This window comes from Strix aluco, chromosome 10 (assembly GCF_031877795.1).
Source record: "Strix aluco isolate bStrAlu1 chromosome 10, bStrAlu1.hap1, whole genome shotgun sequence".
In the NCBI taxonomy this organism is placed as follows: Eukaryota; Metazoa; Chordata; class Aves; order Strigiformes; family Strigidae; genus Strix; species Strix aluco.
The window spans coordinates 28,624,907-28,642,271 of NC_133940.1; the positions used below are offsets into that span (position 1 = coordinate 28,624,907).

At 54.9% G+C, this 17,365-nt stretch overlaps 1 protein-coding gene across 4 annotated transcripts in view; it reads left to right on the forward strand.

Annotated features, from left to right (window-relative positions):
* The first annotated feature begins 114 nt into the window (after positions 1-114).
* Positions 115-17,365, forward strand: part of OPHN1 (oligophrenin 1) — a 59,006-nt gene continuing 41,755 nt past the window's right edge. Inside the window, exon 1 of one of the 4 annotated variants that reach the window (XM_074834895.1) lies at positions 115-647. In XM_074834895.1, coding sequence (XP_074690996.1) covers positions 494-647 — 154 coding nt within the window. In that variant the 5' untranslated portion in view covers positions 115-493. Of the gene's footprint in view, positions 648-4,268; positions 4,413-17,365 lie in introns of those variants that run through there. The other 3 variants (XM_074834894.1, XM_074834896.1, XM_074834897.1) reach the window with 3 other exon arrangements.

Below are 17,365 nucleotides of genomic sequence, written 5' to 3' on the forward strand. Positions count from 1 at the left end.
CCCATGGCAACGCGGGAGGGCGGGGCCCTGCTCCGCCCCGCCCCGCCGGCAGGGGGCGCCCTCGCCCCGCGCGGCCGGGCCCAGGGCGTGGGCCTGGGTCGGGGCCTGGGCCCGGGGCGGCGGCACCGCCCGCAGCCACCGCGGCCTCCCCGGGCCCGGCCGGGCGGGCGGAGGGCACCGCTCCCCGGGGGCTGCCGAACTACAAATCCCGGCAGCGGCGGCCGGGAACGGGGAGGGGGAGGGTCGCCTCAGCCGAGCGCCCGGTGCGGCCCGGTCGGCCCCGCCCAGGCAGCGAACCGGGGGAACCGGGGGAACCGGGACAGGCCCCGCCCGCCCCAGCCTCCCGGGGGCGGTGCCCGCCGGGGCGGCGGCATGGCCGCGGTGCGGGGCTCCCGGGGCGGAGGGAGGGGGCCGTAGCCGCGCCCGCCCCGCAGCGCGGCGGTGGCCGGTGGGCGGCGGCGGCGGCGGGAGGAGCGGCCGGTGCCGCGGAGCCATGGGGCACCCGCCGCTGGAGTTCAGCGACTGCTACCTGGACAGCCCCGACTTCCGAGAGCGGCTGAAGTGCTACGAGCAGGAGCTGGAGCGGACCAACAAGTTCATCAAGGAGGTGATCAAGGACGGCAACGCGCTCATCGCCGCCATACGGGGTGAGCGGGGCGGCGGGGTGGGCAGCGCCGGGGGCCGCGTCCTGCCCATCACCGCCGGTGCTGGAGGCGGTGCGGGAACGGGGCCTCTCCACGGCCGCCCCGGGAGCAGCCGGTGCCTCCCTGCCCCGGTCCGAACGGGAGAAATCCCGATTCTTGCTTAACATCCCCCCGTCGCCGTGTTTCTGGAAGCCCACCTTCGCCTCCGCTCCCGTGGAGCCTCGTGGCTCCAGGCCCCGGTGCTTGGCAGCGGCCTTGGTCGCCGGTGTGGCTTCAGGACGGGCTGGCAGGCCACCGGCAGCATGCCCTGCCACCCGCCACGCCGGGCCACCCGTTCCGTCCAGAGCTGGCCCAGCGCGGGGACAGCCCTGACCCCATCGCCCGGGCGAGCTGGGCCGACATCGCCAGCATCGCAGGGCACCCGCTGCTGAGCTCTCCCGGGCACCGCCTTCCTTCAAGGAGAATAATGTGTTTGGGGAAGGTGCTCGATTATTTTGTTTCACCAAAGGACGGGTGGAGCGTGGCCGGGGCAGCACGGGTCACCTTGTCACCCAGCCCCGCTTCCCCGGGGTGGCCCGCTGCAAGAACGAGAGGGCTCCATCCAGAAATAGCTCTTAGTCCTTTTGTTGTGGGTGGTTTATTCTTTTTTTAATAATTATGAGAATTTTTTTCCAATTAAATGTCGATTTCAGGGTTGACTTTGAGTCATTTGTTCAGAAGTACTGACTGAGGCCAGGTACCTGGGCCAGGTCCTGCCATCTGAAACCACACACAGTCCTGTGCATTTAACGCTTTAGTGACTCATCCTCCCGCTTAGAATTCTTTTTTTCCTCCAAGAGCTGTAGGTACCTTTCCCTGGGTCATCTCTCACGTCTCCTCTGCTTTTATAAATGTGCATTAAAATACGGCCAAACGCCTGTGACAGCACGGCAGCTGTGAACACTGTGTTGCATCAGGCCAGATGAAGACAAATAAAAAAATTAGCAGGGTAGGCTCTGATCATACGCTGTTTTTCTTGCCAGCTGGTTGGGTTTTATTTGGTATTAATAGGTTTAGCTGTTGACCTTTTGTTAAGAATAATTCAGAGCTTCCTTGTTATCAAGGCCATGACTGGAATAGCCTGTGTTTGCCCATCTGGAAAATGGTGAAGACAAAAGCGAATATGACTGAAATAGCAGATGTCACAGGACTGTAAGATGCTAAAATGTACCACAAAAGAGTCCCCAAATCTCTGCTAAGTCCAGGGCAAAAAAAAAAAAAAGGCAAGCCAAAGGGAATCTAACAAGTCTGCTTCTTAACATAAATACTTTGCTTTTTCTTCATCACTTTGGCCAAAACTGTTTCCCTTTTTGCTGTGTGGAAACCGTAATGCTGCGCTCGGAGCAGGGATGGGAGGGGATTTTGCTGGGTCAGCAGAGCCGTCCCAGTGCGACTGGTGAAGGAGGAAGGGGAGAAGCAGAAGGAAACTGAGTACACCCAGGCAGGACAGATAACCCTCAGGAAGAATCCCCCATTTTTTTTTGCCTGAAATGCTGGTTTTGTGCTGTTTTCTTTTTTAAGGGTGCAGCTGAAGCAGCAGGCGGGGGGTGGCCCGGCAGAGCGGGCACGGCGGGCGAGGGTGCTGGGGCTGATACCCGCCTGGGCTTCCACCCGCACCCGCGGGGTCACCCCCCTGTTTCCGTTAACAGATAACGTTAAAAAAGTGCTCGGCCCTCCTCCCTGAATCGTGCCCATATGGAAGAGTGGGCAGGAACCTGGGGCTGCTCGCTGCCAGTTGCCCGAACACCCCAGGGAGGTAGATCCGAGCGGGTGACAGTGATGGCTGCAATTCGCCTCTGCCCCGTGGCAGTGCTGGGGGGTGGGTCCGCCAAGGCGCTGGTAGTCTCCCCAGGACAGAGAGAGTGAGATTTCTTTGTGAGCATAGACAACTAATTATAATGATTGTTCTGACTGGACCTGTCCAAAGGTCCTGTGCGCTTTACCCTTTTCATGGGTGAGGCACCCTCTGATTAAACCTTCGGCCAAACTGTCCTGAGGTGTCAACTCACTGCCCTGAGTACAGACCTCTGGTGACTCTACAGATGTATACGTTGTCTGTGCGTCTGCTGGTTTATTCATGGATAAACCCCTGCATGAGATTTAAAGCAAATCAATCCCCCGTTTTGCTCATCAGACACCTGCTGTCTCCAGCTGGCGGGCTCCTCGGCCTGACGAACAAAAGGCTGGGGAGCAGCGCGGTCTGTCCGGGTACAAACACAGGCAGCCGCGCGAATTCTGCAAGCGCAGCGATCCCCGCGCAGGCTGCCCAGAAAAGAAGGGCAGTTCCCTGTGGCGGGAACATAGGGTCTGCTGGGCTTGACGAGGTCTGCCATGAGCACAGCCCACATAGACTCAAAAATCTGAGACTGCTCAAAGTTGTCTTTTATTTTCCATTTGTCAAGTAATAGGGAAAAAAGCAAGCGTGACTGTACGAGGAGCCCTGCAGCACCGTCGGTTCACATGCTGGGTGAAGCCGGCTGGTTTTGAGTCGGCTGTGGTACGAGGAGTGCATATGTTGTTCTTTTCTTGGTTGCTGGCAATGTTCTTGTCGGAAGTGTCCGGCCAGTTAAGGCTGTCTCAGCCTGCCTGCTGGGCAGTAAAATATTAGGAGTGTTGTAGTGGTGTCTCTAGAGACTAAAAAAGAAAAAAATCCACTTGGTATCACTTTATTATGTCCGCAGCACAGGCTGGGCATCCCACATCTAGTAAGTGCTATGTTGGTGACTTCTCTTTGAGGTTTTTGGATGTCTTTTGACTTTTTTGTAGCCCTTTTACTGGTAGATTAATTCACCGTGACTGTATTTGTAGCAAATATGTGAACTTGAGTGCAAATTTTTTAAACAAGTCTTTCAAGTAGCGTGGTATTATAAATGCGCAGTATCGAAGGCCTCCAGTGGTACATGTCTAGCTGGTAGGGGCACTGCTTTGATTAAACGGGTGGTTTGTTTTACAAATACTCATAGTCCCTTCCATTTCCTGGTTGTAAGCCGGTCCGCGGCGATGGCGAGCCTTGAATCGCTGCCAGCGTGCCCTGGCTGTGAGGTACTGCGGGGGCAGTTTTAAGGCAGCTATGTCTTTACTTACTTTACATAGGGATCTGGTGGAGTTGAGAACGGTCAGTGTGAGGTTCATGGTTGGACTGGAGGATCTTCAAGGGCTTTTCCAGCCGAGATGATTCTGTGATACTCCAGGCTCGTTTCCTGGTGTTCATACCCAGCGATCTCGAGGCTCACTGTGACCCTGGCCCTTCCTCAGAGGATAATTCCTGTTAATCGGGATGAAATGTCATTTAATCCCCTTCCCAAAGTGATTCCCACGTGTGGCACGCGCGTGGGGTGCAGGTGCCCAGCGCTTTCTCTAGGAGAGGAGAAAAGGCTCGTGGGTGTCCACCCGCTGTCCCCCTTTCCCACAGGAGATGCCACAGCATGGAGATGGGCTGGGGCCTGGCCCTGCCGGGGAGTCCGTCTGTCAAGACATCTGGGAGCGTTGCTCCCGCCTGCTGCCGAGCCGAAACTGCTGCTCCTGAGCTCCCAAACGGGGGGATGAGGGCAGTGGGGACCCGCGGTGGGGGGACGTGGGCCTTGGTAAGGAAATCCATCCGCTTCCGAGCTGCTGCTCCTCTGCGGGAGCCTGCCGACTTCAGCTGCCCTTGATGTTTCTGATGAAAAGCTGAACTGCCCTGCCCTGCCCCATCGCAGGCAGAGGCTGGAAGCACGGCTGGAGCCGCGGGTAAGTGCTTTCCCAGGCAGCAGGGCTTCCCCGCCTCTTGCTCCTCAGCAGGGAGAGCTCTGCCCGGCACAGTTGTTAGGGGCCAGCACTGGAACCCATCCCTGGAAAGCCCGGCTGCTGCTGGGCTTGTGGCATGGGGAGCGGGGGGCTTCCAGCAGCAGCCGTGGCTTGGGGGCTGCAGAAAACCCCTCCCCAGCTACCCCAACCCCCACGAATGGGAAGGCCTGTGCTCGTGGTTTTAGTCCTGCTGCCCAGCTCCGGGGAGGAGGGAGGCAGAAGAGGGAACTTCAGCTCCCCTGGCTCTGCTGCGTGCCTCGGTTTCCCCTTCTGCAGAGCAGATGGTGCTTCAGGGCCTTGTCTGAGGCGGGGGGCTGTTGCCCGAAGGAGGGGTGCACTTCAGTGCCATAAACTCCCCTTGCCTTTCAAGGGATTAAGAGAAACTGGTTCTACCCCACCCACCCACCCACGTCTGAGAAAGGTTGGACCAGATGATCCTTGAGGTCCCTTCCAACCTGGTATTCTATGATTCTGTGTTACCAGCCGAAATAAATAAAATACGGTGAGTGAAGCCCTGCCAAGTGCCGCGCAGCTCCCCACGTCCTGATGTGGGTCCTCGCGCAGCTGCAGTCTGGTTGCTGCCTCCACAAGCGGCTGAAGCTGACTGAAAAGCCCTGACAGTTGGCGATGCGTGCGGCCCCGTAAGATGTCTTGAGTATAAGGTTGTGCCAAATGAGAAATTAAACCAACTAAAGCAGAGGAAAATATTGTTCGTTTGTAATAATCTTGGGCCTGAAAGTCAGCAATAGCAAATAAGGTACTTTGAGACAAAAATATGAGTTATTTTTGTTGTAAAGTTGGCTGCATCCCTTCTTTTTCATGCCAGGAGTATGCAAAGCCACGGGCAGTGCCAGGGGACGGTGCTGCTCCCATACGTTGCGCTGGCAGTGCTGAAGCCCACCTGTGGCCCAGCCCTGGCTGGAGAGGGAGCAGGGCTGGGAGGGTGGCCTTCCTCCCTGGGCTGCCTTCCTCCGCGCTCCGTAGGCCAGGGCTGCTTCGCTGGCCCCCAACAGCCGAGCTCGGCTCTCCTCGCTGGCCCCCGCGGAAACTGCAAGGTCCAGCTTGCTCCGAGCGTGCTGGGCTGGTGTCTGTCTGTCCCTTCGGGCTGGCGTCGGTCCCCTCGGGCTGGCCAGGGCTCGCAGCCCCGCACCGTGGTGGCCAGCACTGGCGTCGCAGCCAGGACTCGCTGCCGGCTGCGTGCTGGAGGCCACAGCAAGGATGTCAGGAGTAGGTAACATCCTGGCTGTTAGCATCCTGGCTGTTGTAAGAATGGCTTCTTTACAGCTTTTTCTCTCTGTGGCTCAACACATTCGTTTTTTTATAATCTCTCCTGCTCACTGCACTGTGCTGTGTGTGTGGTAATGCAAAACCATCTATTCCCCCTGGCCTTTGATCTTCTCTTGCAATTATATATATCAAACAGGGTTTGAGAAACATCAGGCCGAGGCTCTTTTTAATAATGTACGAATGCTGCAATGGTGTAAACTCCTTTGAAGCTGGGAGAGCTGTGTGAGTTCTCATGCAAATGTTGCATACGTGGGTTTGAACTTGACTTCTGTACTGCATAAAGCTTTGCAGATTGCCTCTGACTTTGCATGTTGGTTAACTGGCCTCCCCAGGCAGTGCAAGGGTTTCATCCTGGAAGGGCAACATTAAAGGGATGTGTAGATGCCTGAAAGCTCACAGCAGTCTGTAACAGCAGGGACTGGGTGGGCTCTTCCCTGGGAGTGGGGTTGAAAGGGGCACCCAGGGAAGGTCCCGCCGTCATTCCGCGGGTCCGGCACCGCAGCGCTGTGTGTGGGAGCTTGCTCATTGGCGTGGGAGCCTCCACGCTCCTCAGCGTGGCAGACCTGTTCTCGACAGGTTTCCGTGCTGTTGTTGGAGGCGGTGCTTGAGGGTTTAATGCTTTGGAGTGTAGAAAGTAGATTTGAATGAGGTTAAAGCAGCCCTGGAGCAGCCTGTCTGCCCGGTCCTGCAGAAACCCCGTGTGCTGGTTCATGTAGCGTCTGTAGAGACAAAGGCCTTACTCTGTCACTGCAGTTTGTTACAGCCAGACGTTGGGATTTGCCTATGTCCAACCAAACCTAAAGCTCCTCTGGAAAAGGGGGAAGAGGAACGAGTCTGTCCCCCACACCCGTGCCCTTCTGCTGGCAGAGGAACGGCAGCAGCTCTCCAGGCAAGTGCTAGCTCTGCACTCCTGGCAGGGCTTGGCATTGAGGCGCCTCCGTTAAAAATACCCTGTCCCACAAAGACAGCTTAGCTGTGAGCCAGCGTAGGGCACGTTAATGAAGATGTGCATCAAAATCGTCCATGTGGATGCACAGAGGCCTTCTGTCTCGTGGAAAGCTGCTCGTTAAACTGCCCAGTATAGCCAGGGGGTCTGAGTCCAAGCAAGACTCGTGTAAGCGGTTTCTCTGATGCCACTGGCTAGGCCAGCATGAAGAGGCTGCTCGTGTGCCCAGGTCGGTAATGCAGCTGCTGCTGAACTGATCCGACTTCTTAAAAATCAGCCTGTCCTCTTGTTTCTGCCCCGGTTGTATCCTGGCACTCTCCCAGCAACACTCAGTACCTGAGCCTTGACTCGAACGGGTGCAGGATCGGACCCTGCTCTCAGAACACAGCTCTCAGAACAAAGAACAGGCCCTGGCTGGGTATAATGAGCTGAACGAGGCCTCAGTGGCCCCATTAGCTTGGCCAATCTGCCAGCCCTGCGTTTGGAGATGGTGTTGGCCATTGCAGGGGCTGAGGGGGAACCGCGGCCCGGAGCTGCAGATGGAGTCAGCGACGGCACGGGGCTGCCCTCAGCCGGGTATCGGCCCTGCTGCCTCCTCAGCCACTTCCAGAGGAAGGACGTTGGGGAAAGCATCGCAGAGGAGAAACGCAGAGGCAGATCTGTTGGTTGCCCCCCCGACGTTTTCCCACTGAGGAGTCACTGAAGCCTTGGTTCACCGTGGACCTGGTTTTCCAGCCGCGCTGGTGGCACTGGGAGGAGCTGCCTGGGGCCGACTCCAGACAGGACGGTGGCTCACTCTGCGGGGACACTGTCCCCCTTCCTCCTGGAGCACGTTGCACTACAGCAGCTAGTGCTAAGCCGTTTCTGGACTTTAGCAGGGGAAAAATGACTTGCTGGAAAATACATCACTCTCCTCTAGCAATAATGGGTTCTCCTTGTGCTTGTCTGCTCCTTGCTGGTCTTCTCCGTCCTCGCTGGGGCTTTTGTCCAGTAAGGGCTCTGGTTACTGCTGATAACTTTTAAAATTTTCTCCTAAGTTCTCAGCTCTAGTTGTCTGAAGAGACATCAGAGCTATACCCAGCTTAAAAACAGTCAATTGCTTTGCTGTGGACCCGGACACCTCCTAGACCTGAACCAGTTACACTCAGTGAGTTAAAGACATCGAGGACATGCTGATTTAGCCAGGAACCAGGACCCTGGGCAAAAGAGAAGCGTGCAGTAATCAAATGAAAATGTCTTCTTGAGGATTTGGAGACCAGTGTGGTGCTGAGTATCACTGTGCTGCAGCGCTGCAGACTGTGGCTTGCACTGTCTTACGGCAGAGGTGATGGGAGGAGGGTGAGGGAGCTGTTCACAGAGACCTTGGGAGGACTGGAGGAGATAAACTGTATGTGTGTGTGTATCTGTATGTGGGGGAGACCTCAGAAGTCTGCAGTACTGGTAACACACCACAGCATTTACAGAAGTGGTACTGGAAGCACTCTGGTGTCGCTGACCTGATAGGATGTGCATAACGATACTCACCAAATGGGATCCCTTCCACTGGAAAAAAATCACATCCCTTTTTTTTTTTTACTTCTATGGGCCGGTGTCTCTGCCTTTGAGTGGAGTGGGAGTGCAAATTCCCTGTCCCCTGCAGCAGCTCTGAAGCGATGCTCAACCTGCAAAAAAAAAAAAGTTTCTGTGTCAGCACGGTGGAGTTCAGCTGACGTGTTGGTAGTGGCCCTCTCCCTGGTGAGCACCCCTGCTCCGTGGGCATCCTCCGGGCAGTGGGAGGAGGGGGATCTCCTTGCAGCTGGCAGACGATGAAGCAGCTCGTTTTCCTGGGCTGTAGTCACTGTGCATGGAATCTAGGGCCCCAGGTTGGTGCAAATCTACACCAGACATGCTTTAACCAGAAACTAAAAAACAGTAGCAAAAAAAATAAAGAACAAAAAACCCTTCCACAAAGCCAACCCTCCCCACAACCGCCGAAGCCGTATCTTCGGACACGGGCAGGAAAGACGAGGAGCGCGCGCGGTATCTGCCTGCTCCAGTTGCAGGGCGTATCTTGCCCCTTGTTTCGGGGTTGTTGATAGGTGTTTGTTAGATTTTGCTCCAAGCTGGAGCAGCTTGCCCTGCGCCTTGGCGCCGTCGTGTTGGCTTTGCCGTGTGGCCAGCACAGCAGCACCATGCACAGGGGCTGGAGAACAGGCTGGGGACCAGCCCTGGGCCAGCTTAAACCAAGGCGCAGTATTTTGTGCTGGCTTTTTCCAGCCCGAGCAGTGCCCTGACACACTTCCCGAGAACTTGTTGGCGCAAAGGGCCAGGGCAGGAGTTTAAGTCGTTTTCAGGTGTTTGAGTGTGGTTTTTTTCCTTCTGCCACGCACGAGACATGCAGAGAGCTTTTCATCCTTCTCCTGTTGCCGCTCCTGGCTCCTTCCCGGGGAGGATGTGGGCGTTATCCATGTTTTGTAACGTGTCTGACAGCCCACGGGCTCGCAGCAGCAGCTCGCTGCTGCTGACCGAAGAGTTTCCTCTTGAGTCACCATGTGAAGACTCAGCTTTTCTGGCTGTTTTTTCTTGAGAAATTTTTGGAATATCTTATTTATTAATCCTGTTGGTAGGACACTGGTAACCACAGATGTGGCATCCCACAGCCACCCGCCAGCTTTTCACGGGTGGTTCTGTCGTGCTGTGTGCCAGCGCAGCTCCACGGGGCAGCAGCGGTGGCCCCACTGGTTGTGCGGTGGCGTGTGGCCGAAGCCTGCCCTTCAGCGGCACAGAGCTTGAAGAACTGTGAGAGATAGAGAAAAGAAAGACAAACTTCTTTCCTGCAAACAAGCAGGGCTATTTTACAGATGTTGAACATACCACAGGGAAAGCTCCTTTGAAAGTGCTGGTGAAATTCAGCAGGCAGCAGTTACTTCTTACTAAGTTAGTTCTTACCAAGCATTAAACAAACATTTCATATATGTAAACCTTCTATTTGAGTTTCTGATAGGTATCAAGAAAAAAGCTTTTGGAAACTTCTCATTTGTGTTTTGGTCATGGTGGACTTTTCCGCGTTGGCTTTTGTTTTGCCCAGCAGAGCCCTCAGCGCTGTCAGCTGAGCTCCTCCGGCGGCAGCGGCGATCCCCAGGTGCTGGCTTTTCCTTTCTGGGGCACGTTTAAGAACTGCCTTTGTGGCTGTTGTCCTTTTATGTCACCGAATTCTCCGTGCCTGTGAATGTGCGGTCACGAGTTGTTCAAATGATGATAAGAGCAGCAGAAAAGCCTCAGATAAAGTTTATAAGTAAAGCCTAGAATTGAGGTTGCTCTCTGCAGTCTGTTCTCTCTCCTTTTCTTACCCTGTTCCTCCAGCCAAGACTGATTATGAAGCGCTGAGGCTAGATATTTTTAAAACGAGAGTAATTTTACTAATCTTACTAAACCTTGTAGCTGTGAAAATGGAGAACAAGGGACATGATCTGTTCCTGTGCCAGCAAATGATGAACTGGGGATCTGCAGGGCATCGGGGGACCCTCTGTTTTGGGGGCACAGAGCCGACCCCCGAGTCCTCATGGGATGTGGGGCTTGCAGAGGCGCCCAGAGGTGGGGGGTGGCTCTGGCGGCTGCTTTGCAGGATGGGTGGGTTCGGGCTGTCCCGGTACTGGTCGGGTTGAAGATGCCCTGGGTGCGGGCTGGGCCGTGTCAGTGCTGGCAGCGGCTCCCAGCCCTGGGACAGGAGGGATGCACCTTCCTCCCCACGCTGAACCGCTTCGGATCGCTGGTGAGTCTTCCCCTTGCTCCGCGTGTGACTCATCTGGCCTCCTGCCTGGCCCTCGCTGCGCCCTTATCGAAGGAAACTCTGAAATCATCGCGTGCCGGGGGAGTGAGCCGCTGGCTCCTCGCTGATCCCGTCCGCTGGAGCGCCTGGTTTTCACTCGCTTGCCCCTGCCTGGGAAGGGTGGCTGTGGGGAGGCTGCAGCGAGACGCATCTGATGGCTCTGCAGATCATAAGATATCTCTGTGGGGATTGCTAATGCTCTGCCCCGGATAAGAGTCTGTTGTTTTCGTGTTTGTTTTCCCCGTGTTCGTACTGCTTGTACAGCAGGGAGCCACGGCTCTTGGAGCACACCCTCTCCTGCCGCTTACGCCAAAGCAGCCGTGCCAAAAGCCTGTGCGGCTGCTCTCGGGTCCGGGGAGCTCCGGGTGGCCTCAAGCGCCGCGAGGATTTGTGCAGCTCTGCCATGTCCTTACCCACCAGCCGCCTTGTGCCAGGTTCTCCCCATGCCCCTGGGAGACGGGCTGGCAGCCCCTCCTCGACAGCACGCTCCTCCCGAGGAAGGAGAACATTCATTTGCTTGCCATGGCTCAGCTTCTTTTTTTTTTCCATTTTTCAGGGAGTTTGTTACTCAGCGTCACTAAGCCCTTTCCCCAGGATTGGGGAAGGCTGTTAGGAGAGGCGGCTGGCCTCTGTGGGATGGTGATATAGATGGGGCTGTATTTAATAGGTGCTCGCAGGTGTCGCTTCCCTGCGCCACTGCTGTGGTTAGGTGGTCTTCATGAAACATGTTCCTCTCTGAACCACCGTCGTTCAACCGAAACACAAAACCCAGCCATTTCCTAAACGGTTGGGCTTTGACAGGAGCTGAATCGCCAGCAAAGGAATTCCTGTTGTGAGTTTGGGGTGAAAGAATGTAGGAGACGGGCTGCCCGCAGAGAGGGGTTTGCCAGCCCCTCTGGTCTGGGGCGGTGGGAGCCCTTCTCGGGGTCAACTTGTCTGTAAACCTGGGGTTCAAATTCATGGAGGAAACTTGGTCATTTCCCCCCTGACATACTGGATGGATGTCGTGACCTATACAATTGAAATAAATAATAGTTGTAGTATTTCTTAATGCGCATTTCAACATTTTTGCTGATTTCTAAGGCTCCTGATCTTTTTTAACTTCCATTTCAGTTAGCCACGTGTTCTGGGCTGTCTGCCTTGCGTCTTTTTCCAGTTTCGCTGAAGAAAGTCCTCCCGCTTTGCAAGATCACTTTGAAAGGCCGGAAAAATGCCAGAGGTGCAGATTTGTGCTCTGAGGAGCTCAGGCATTCAGCGTGTGGTTCCACCTCGCACTCAGCATGAGGAGCAGAGGGGAGCACTGGTGCCAGGGGGGTTTGTCGAGCTGCCAGTGGCGGGGGAGCGTGGGTACCCCTGTGCTGTCCCTGCCCAGCCGGGCTGGGGAGGAGGCTGTGCCAAAGGGTCCTGCGCTTCCCAGGACTTAAGATCATGGCTGGTATTTCGGAAGCAAAAATCATAAAAAATGAGTCCGTACACTGTCCTTTATAAAAACATTAAAAATATGACCTCAAGAGCCACTCGCCAGGAAACCAGTACAAGCCAGTGAGTGTCACTGGGAGCACGGTGTGCTCCTTGTCTTTGCTTTAAAACGTGGCTTTGCTGCATGCCTGTCCTTCTGCTCAGCGGTATCTGTCACTGGGAAGGTCTGGGGAAGAAAAGTTATGCTGGATAATTAGTGCTCACTTAATCAGAGGTAGAGGAAGAGTGCATCATTCTCCCCAGAAGCTGTAACCCGCCTCAGTCACTTCTGGTTTTCTCCAAAATGGACCCATATACCCCAAAACTTTGTTGTCCTCCCAGCCTTGCTTGCTTGCTTTTTGTTTTGGTTGCTTTTTTGGGGTGATACGTTGCCTGACTTCTGAGCTGTTGGGGAGGAGATCCGTGGTCTTCTGCTGCTCGTGGCAGCCAGAAAAGCCTCTCTGTGCATTTACCTTCCTTGTCTGGGAGCTGGCGGAGTGAGGGCGGCTGGGTCCTCTGCAGAGGGATGGGCACGGCGGAGCGGCTTCCCTTCAGTCAGCAGCAGGAGAAGAGAAGCATAAGGAATATATGATAAATGTCAAGAATTGCTGCGTTGGTCTTTTCTTTAAATTAAACAGTAAATAAAGAAAATAAGCCTGTCAAGCGAGTTTGTGCGCTTACCGCAAGATTGCCTGGGCCAGGATGGGAATTTATGAGAATAAAAAAATGATGTTTAGGACAGCAGGCGGAAACTAGGCGGGGGGAAAAGTGGGCAGGTGACGTATAAGTTTAGGTAATGGTGCGGAGGGCAGGTAAGCAGCTTGCAAAGCAAAAGGCCTCTAGGTAGGGAGAGTAACTGAAAAATGTATTTGTACTTGAACCACAGCCATGCCCTTCTCCCTGGAGCCTGATCGACTGCGATGGTGAAATGGCAGTTTATGAGAGACTCGGTCAATAAAGGGCTGATTAGAAAAGATAAATGTATAACAGAAGTATTAGACATTCATTAATTCCTTTGCAAGAGATTTGTAAAGCACAGCTAAATATAGCAAGTTATTTTTAGAAGTTCATGCTAGCCATTTACTTCTGGCAAGTGGAAAACCTGTGTCAGTGTGTGAGAAATGGCCTTTGTGAAACGTGTCGGTATTTCTGAATCCCCACAGCATCCAGGCAGCCTTGGGGGCACTCGAGAACAGCTTGCCATGGGTTAATGCAGAGCCCAGGGCTATTTTTTAATTACTTAAGGGTAAGCAGCTCTCATTAATGGAGTAACCAGAGTGCTGTGTTCCTCATGAGATGCTTTGCAGATTTGGGACTACCTAGAAGGCTGACCGGAAGATTCTTTCTTTCCCTCATCTGCAAAAATCCACATGTTTTTGTGTTTGAGCAGCTGCAGAGTATTTAGGAGTGTTCTGTGAGTCAGGACTCATTACTCGCGTTCCTCGTGGCACATCTGGGCTCAGTCGGGGCAGCTTCATTGATTTCAGAGTTGAGGTCTTTTGGCAGGACGGTGTTTGGGGGCTTCATGCAGTTAGTACATGCTGCGTGAGTACAACAGCTCGGAGCAAAACACCGTGTGTGTCAGCTGGCAAATGTTTGCAATCCCCTGGTAGCGGTGGGTCGGGTACCATGTCCACGACAGCCTCTCTGGAGTGGCGGCGTGAATGAGCTCCATCTCCCTCATGATGCAACTGCCTGGGAAATTCTTTGGCGGGAGTTGATAACAATGGGCACATTCTCTTCCCTTCAGGGATCACAGCCCTCTCTCTTTTGCATGCTGGAGGAAAAATGGTATTTCTCATGTTCTGTGTGTCCCGTAGCCCAGCTCTGCACGAGGAAGCAGAAAATGTTTCGTGGTGCCCAAGCACTGGGAAGGAATTTACGTGCACCCTCAGCTACTGTGCATCAGAGTCTGACAACATTTCCCCCCAAAAAAGGGGTTTCCAGAGTTCAGAGCCTAACCCTAGAATTTGTCCTTGCCTTAAAATTCTTTTATTTAAGTACAGAATGAACTTTTATTGTCTTTCACTTACTCGAAAGAAAAAAAGTCTGTGGCTGTTTTTGCTATTTCTGTTTTCAGGCTGGAGAAGAAGAAAGCAAAATGCCAAAGTGGAGCTCCTCCTTACATTTGATCTGTTCATTTGCATCGCCATAGCTCAAAATAATTCGGGGTTTTCCTTAAGGACTGTTGAAGCTGTTGCTGAGCTGCCCCATGCAGGGCACGTCCGCACCGCGGAGCCTCGGGAGCAACTTGTTCCCCCGCCGTGGGCTCGGCTCAGCTGGTCCTGCCTCACTGTATCTGCCCTCGGCTGGGGGCAGGTTAAATTAAGGACTGGATTTGCTCTAGAACTGTCACTGGCCGATGACTGCCGTGGTGAGGAGGTGCAGGGTTTTGTATTTTTTTTTTTTTTTTTCTCCTAGGGACGGTGCCAGTTTTACCAGCGGCTGCCCAGCTAACAAATGTGACCCGGCGGGGTCAGCGAGGGGATGTCTGGGTGTGGATAACCTGGGCAAGGGTACAGGCAGCCTGCTCCTGGCAGGTGTGAGGTGTACATGTGCCACTGCTCTTATACACAGCAGGAGGCTTTTTGTTGGTTTTCAAAGTGTTTATTTCTAAAAATCACTCTGCTTTCTCTCCGTTCCACCCGACATCACGCTGTGGTGTTGAGGTGGTACAAGCACAGCCCAGCTTTTCTGGCACACAGAGATCCCGGCCGTCCCTGCAGCTGTCACCAGTGGGTTGTCACTGGCACTTCTGTTCCCATGGTCTTTGGGACATGGTTTCGTCTCTCGGCAGCCGAGGACCATTGCAGTCACACAGACGGAGGCTCAGAGAGGTGCCGGGCTCATTAGAGATGTCTCTGCGGCCTCGCGGGCCTGGTGGACCCTCGAGCAGCGCCTCCTCCTCCAGCCGTGTCCACTCATCCCTGCAGCAGCCTGAGGTGGTGCGGGGCCATGTCCCCCCATGGGGTCTGTCCTGCGGCAATGGTTTCCTTCTATTTTAAATTCTAAGCATTGAGGGGAAGAAGCAGAACCACAGTCTGGTTTAGGGCTTCTGGCTGTGCTTTTTCAGAGGCGTGTGGCTTTTGCAAAGAGAGCAAAATTTTTTTGCTTGCGGTCTTTGGTTACCTGTGGTTGCTGTGAACAGTTGAAATGAGAATCCCTGCTAGGTCTTCGCTGAGCAGACTGTGGGGCACGTCCTTCACTAGCTGCAGTCTCTGGAGGTGTGTTTATCTGTACATAAATACAACCAGAAAGTTCTTTGTGTGCCTCCTACGACTCGTGCAGCTGTAGCTGGCTCCTTCCCTCCCTCCTGCCCAGCGCGAGTTGTTCTGTGCAGAGAGATGGGGCTTTATTTTTATGAGAAGAATATAAATTATTGTGACCACAAATTGTGAGAGTTGGCATTGCTTACTGAGTGCTGTAAGGAAGAAGCGTCCTAGAGGATTTCTGATCGAATTAATTTTGGTGTGTTTCCACAGCAACGGGCTGAGCTGTACCAAGAGCAGGCAGGGTCCTTGGGGGCTGCCGGATGGGGGCGAGGCTTTGCCAGCTGCTCGCAGTCGTGTCCCTGCCCTGGAAGCACAGCATTACCACTCCCTGCACACCTTCCCGGTGCTGGGTGAGCAGCCCCTGGGTGTGCACAGCGGGGGGAAGAACATCCCAGTGTTTGTTAAAAGGAGGGAGAATACGGGCTCATCTCCGCCAGCGTGGCAACGTCGCCCCATTTTCCCACACTGCAGATCTCTTCCCGCCCGGCTCCAGCTGCTGACTGCCGTGGCCCCTTCCTGCTGTCGAGCCGCTTTCCTGTGGCTGTGGCTCATCCCGGTCCCCCCTGACCTGCCCTGTCCCCCGCTGTCACCACACCGCCGTTTGGATGCCGCCGAGGGAAGGGGCAATGCTCTGCGTCGGGCCCCCCGGGTGACAGCATCATCCCTTCCCCGGGCGGCCAGTGCCCGTGGTGGGGACAGCTGCCGGGGTCACCCTGGTTTGAGTTTCCCGTCGTTAGAACAACACCCGCCGTACCGTGGTGGCCCCTGATGGTGCCCATCCCACGGGTGGGTCGGGGTTGTGGGGAGCCGGTGTTCAGCCAAGGCTTGGTACGTGTACGAGGACGAGTCACGTTGCTCCGGGGGAGTCTGGTTTCCATTAAAGGCTGCTCAGGAGCCAGGCCAGGCGTGTGCAGCACAGGCTCTCCCTCCGCTTGGCCTCTCCTTTCCTAACCCCCCATCTCCCGCAGTTGTTTGGGGATGGCCTCTCCTTTCCTAACCCCCCATCGGGGATGGGGGTCTGCCGGTGCCCCAGCCACCCCAGGGGTGTCCTCAGCGGCTGTCACCTTGCCGTGGGACAGAGGGACAGACACCTTCAGCACAGCTGGTGGGCACACAGTCACCGCTCACAGCCGGGGCTTCCAACCCCCAGCTTTGCTGAAGGTGGGGATGAAGATGGCTCCCCAAAATGAAGAAATTTCCTTGTCCCAAGTGAAACGAAACAGCACTGGACTAATTAAGGGGCGCTCATTTTTATTTTTCTTCACTGCTAAGCTAATGTGAGATGTGGTTTATAGCACATCCACCTGGATTTCCTTCAGTAGACAACTGACAAATTAAGCTTTCAGGCCAGACAACACTTTGAAAGGAAAACGTAACTTAAATCAGTGATACCATTTCTTTTTTTCTGGTTAAAATAGATGGTGTTTGTCTTTTTCAAACCCCTGTTTCTGTACAAACCAAAAGGCAAGCAGCTTGCCAAGGCCCATTTCTCCAACGCCGGGGCCGATGTGCGCGACGGGAGGCCGGTGCATGGCAGCCCCTGTCCCGGCGGTGCTGTGCCTGCGCTTGTGCATGCGGGGACACAGGAGCCGGAGCTGGGCCCCCCCTCATCGCCTCCCCCCATGGAGGGGATGGATGGGTGCGGGCTGGGCATGCTGGAGGGTGGGACACGATGAGCCCCCCCGGGAGCTGCTCAGGGACCCAGCGCTAGGTCGGAATGGGTGTTCAAAGGCGGGGGTTGAAGTTCACCCCCAATCAGCATAGTCGAGGGGCTGGGCGGGGGCATCGGCAGCGCCCAGGGAAGAGGACGAGGGTTTGCAGGAGGATGAACAAAGATTCCCCTGAGCAACAACTGAATGAGAGCCTCCGGCCCAGCCTGAAGCGAACGCTGTGGGGACTGAGAGTGAATTATTTGCTGAGGTTTTCCACCAAATCAATGACATCATTCTGTGCTGGAGTTCACCCGTTTACGCGCTCTCAGCCCCCCAGCAGCTGTGCTTAAATAGGGACATTCAGGCCTGAATCTGCCCATTCAGGAGCAAAGGTTTGACCCGCCAGAGGAAACTGCTGAACGAGGCTTTTGAGGGGAGAGCGGGGACTGTCTGCGAGGCCGCGCTCCTCCCCG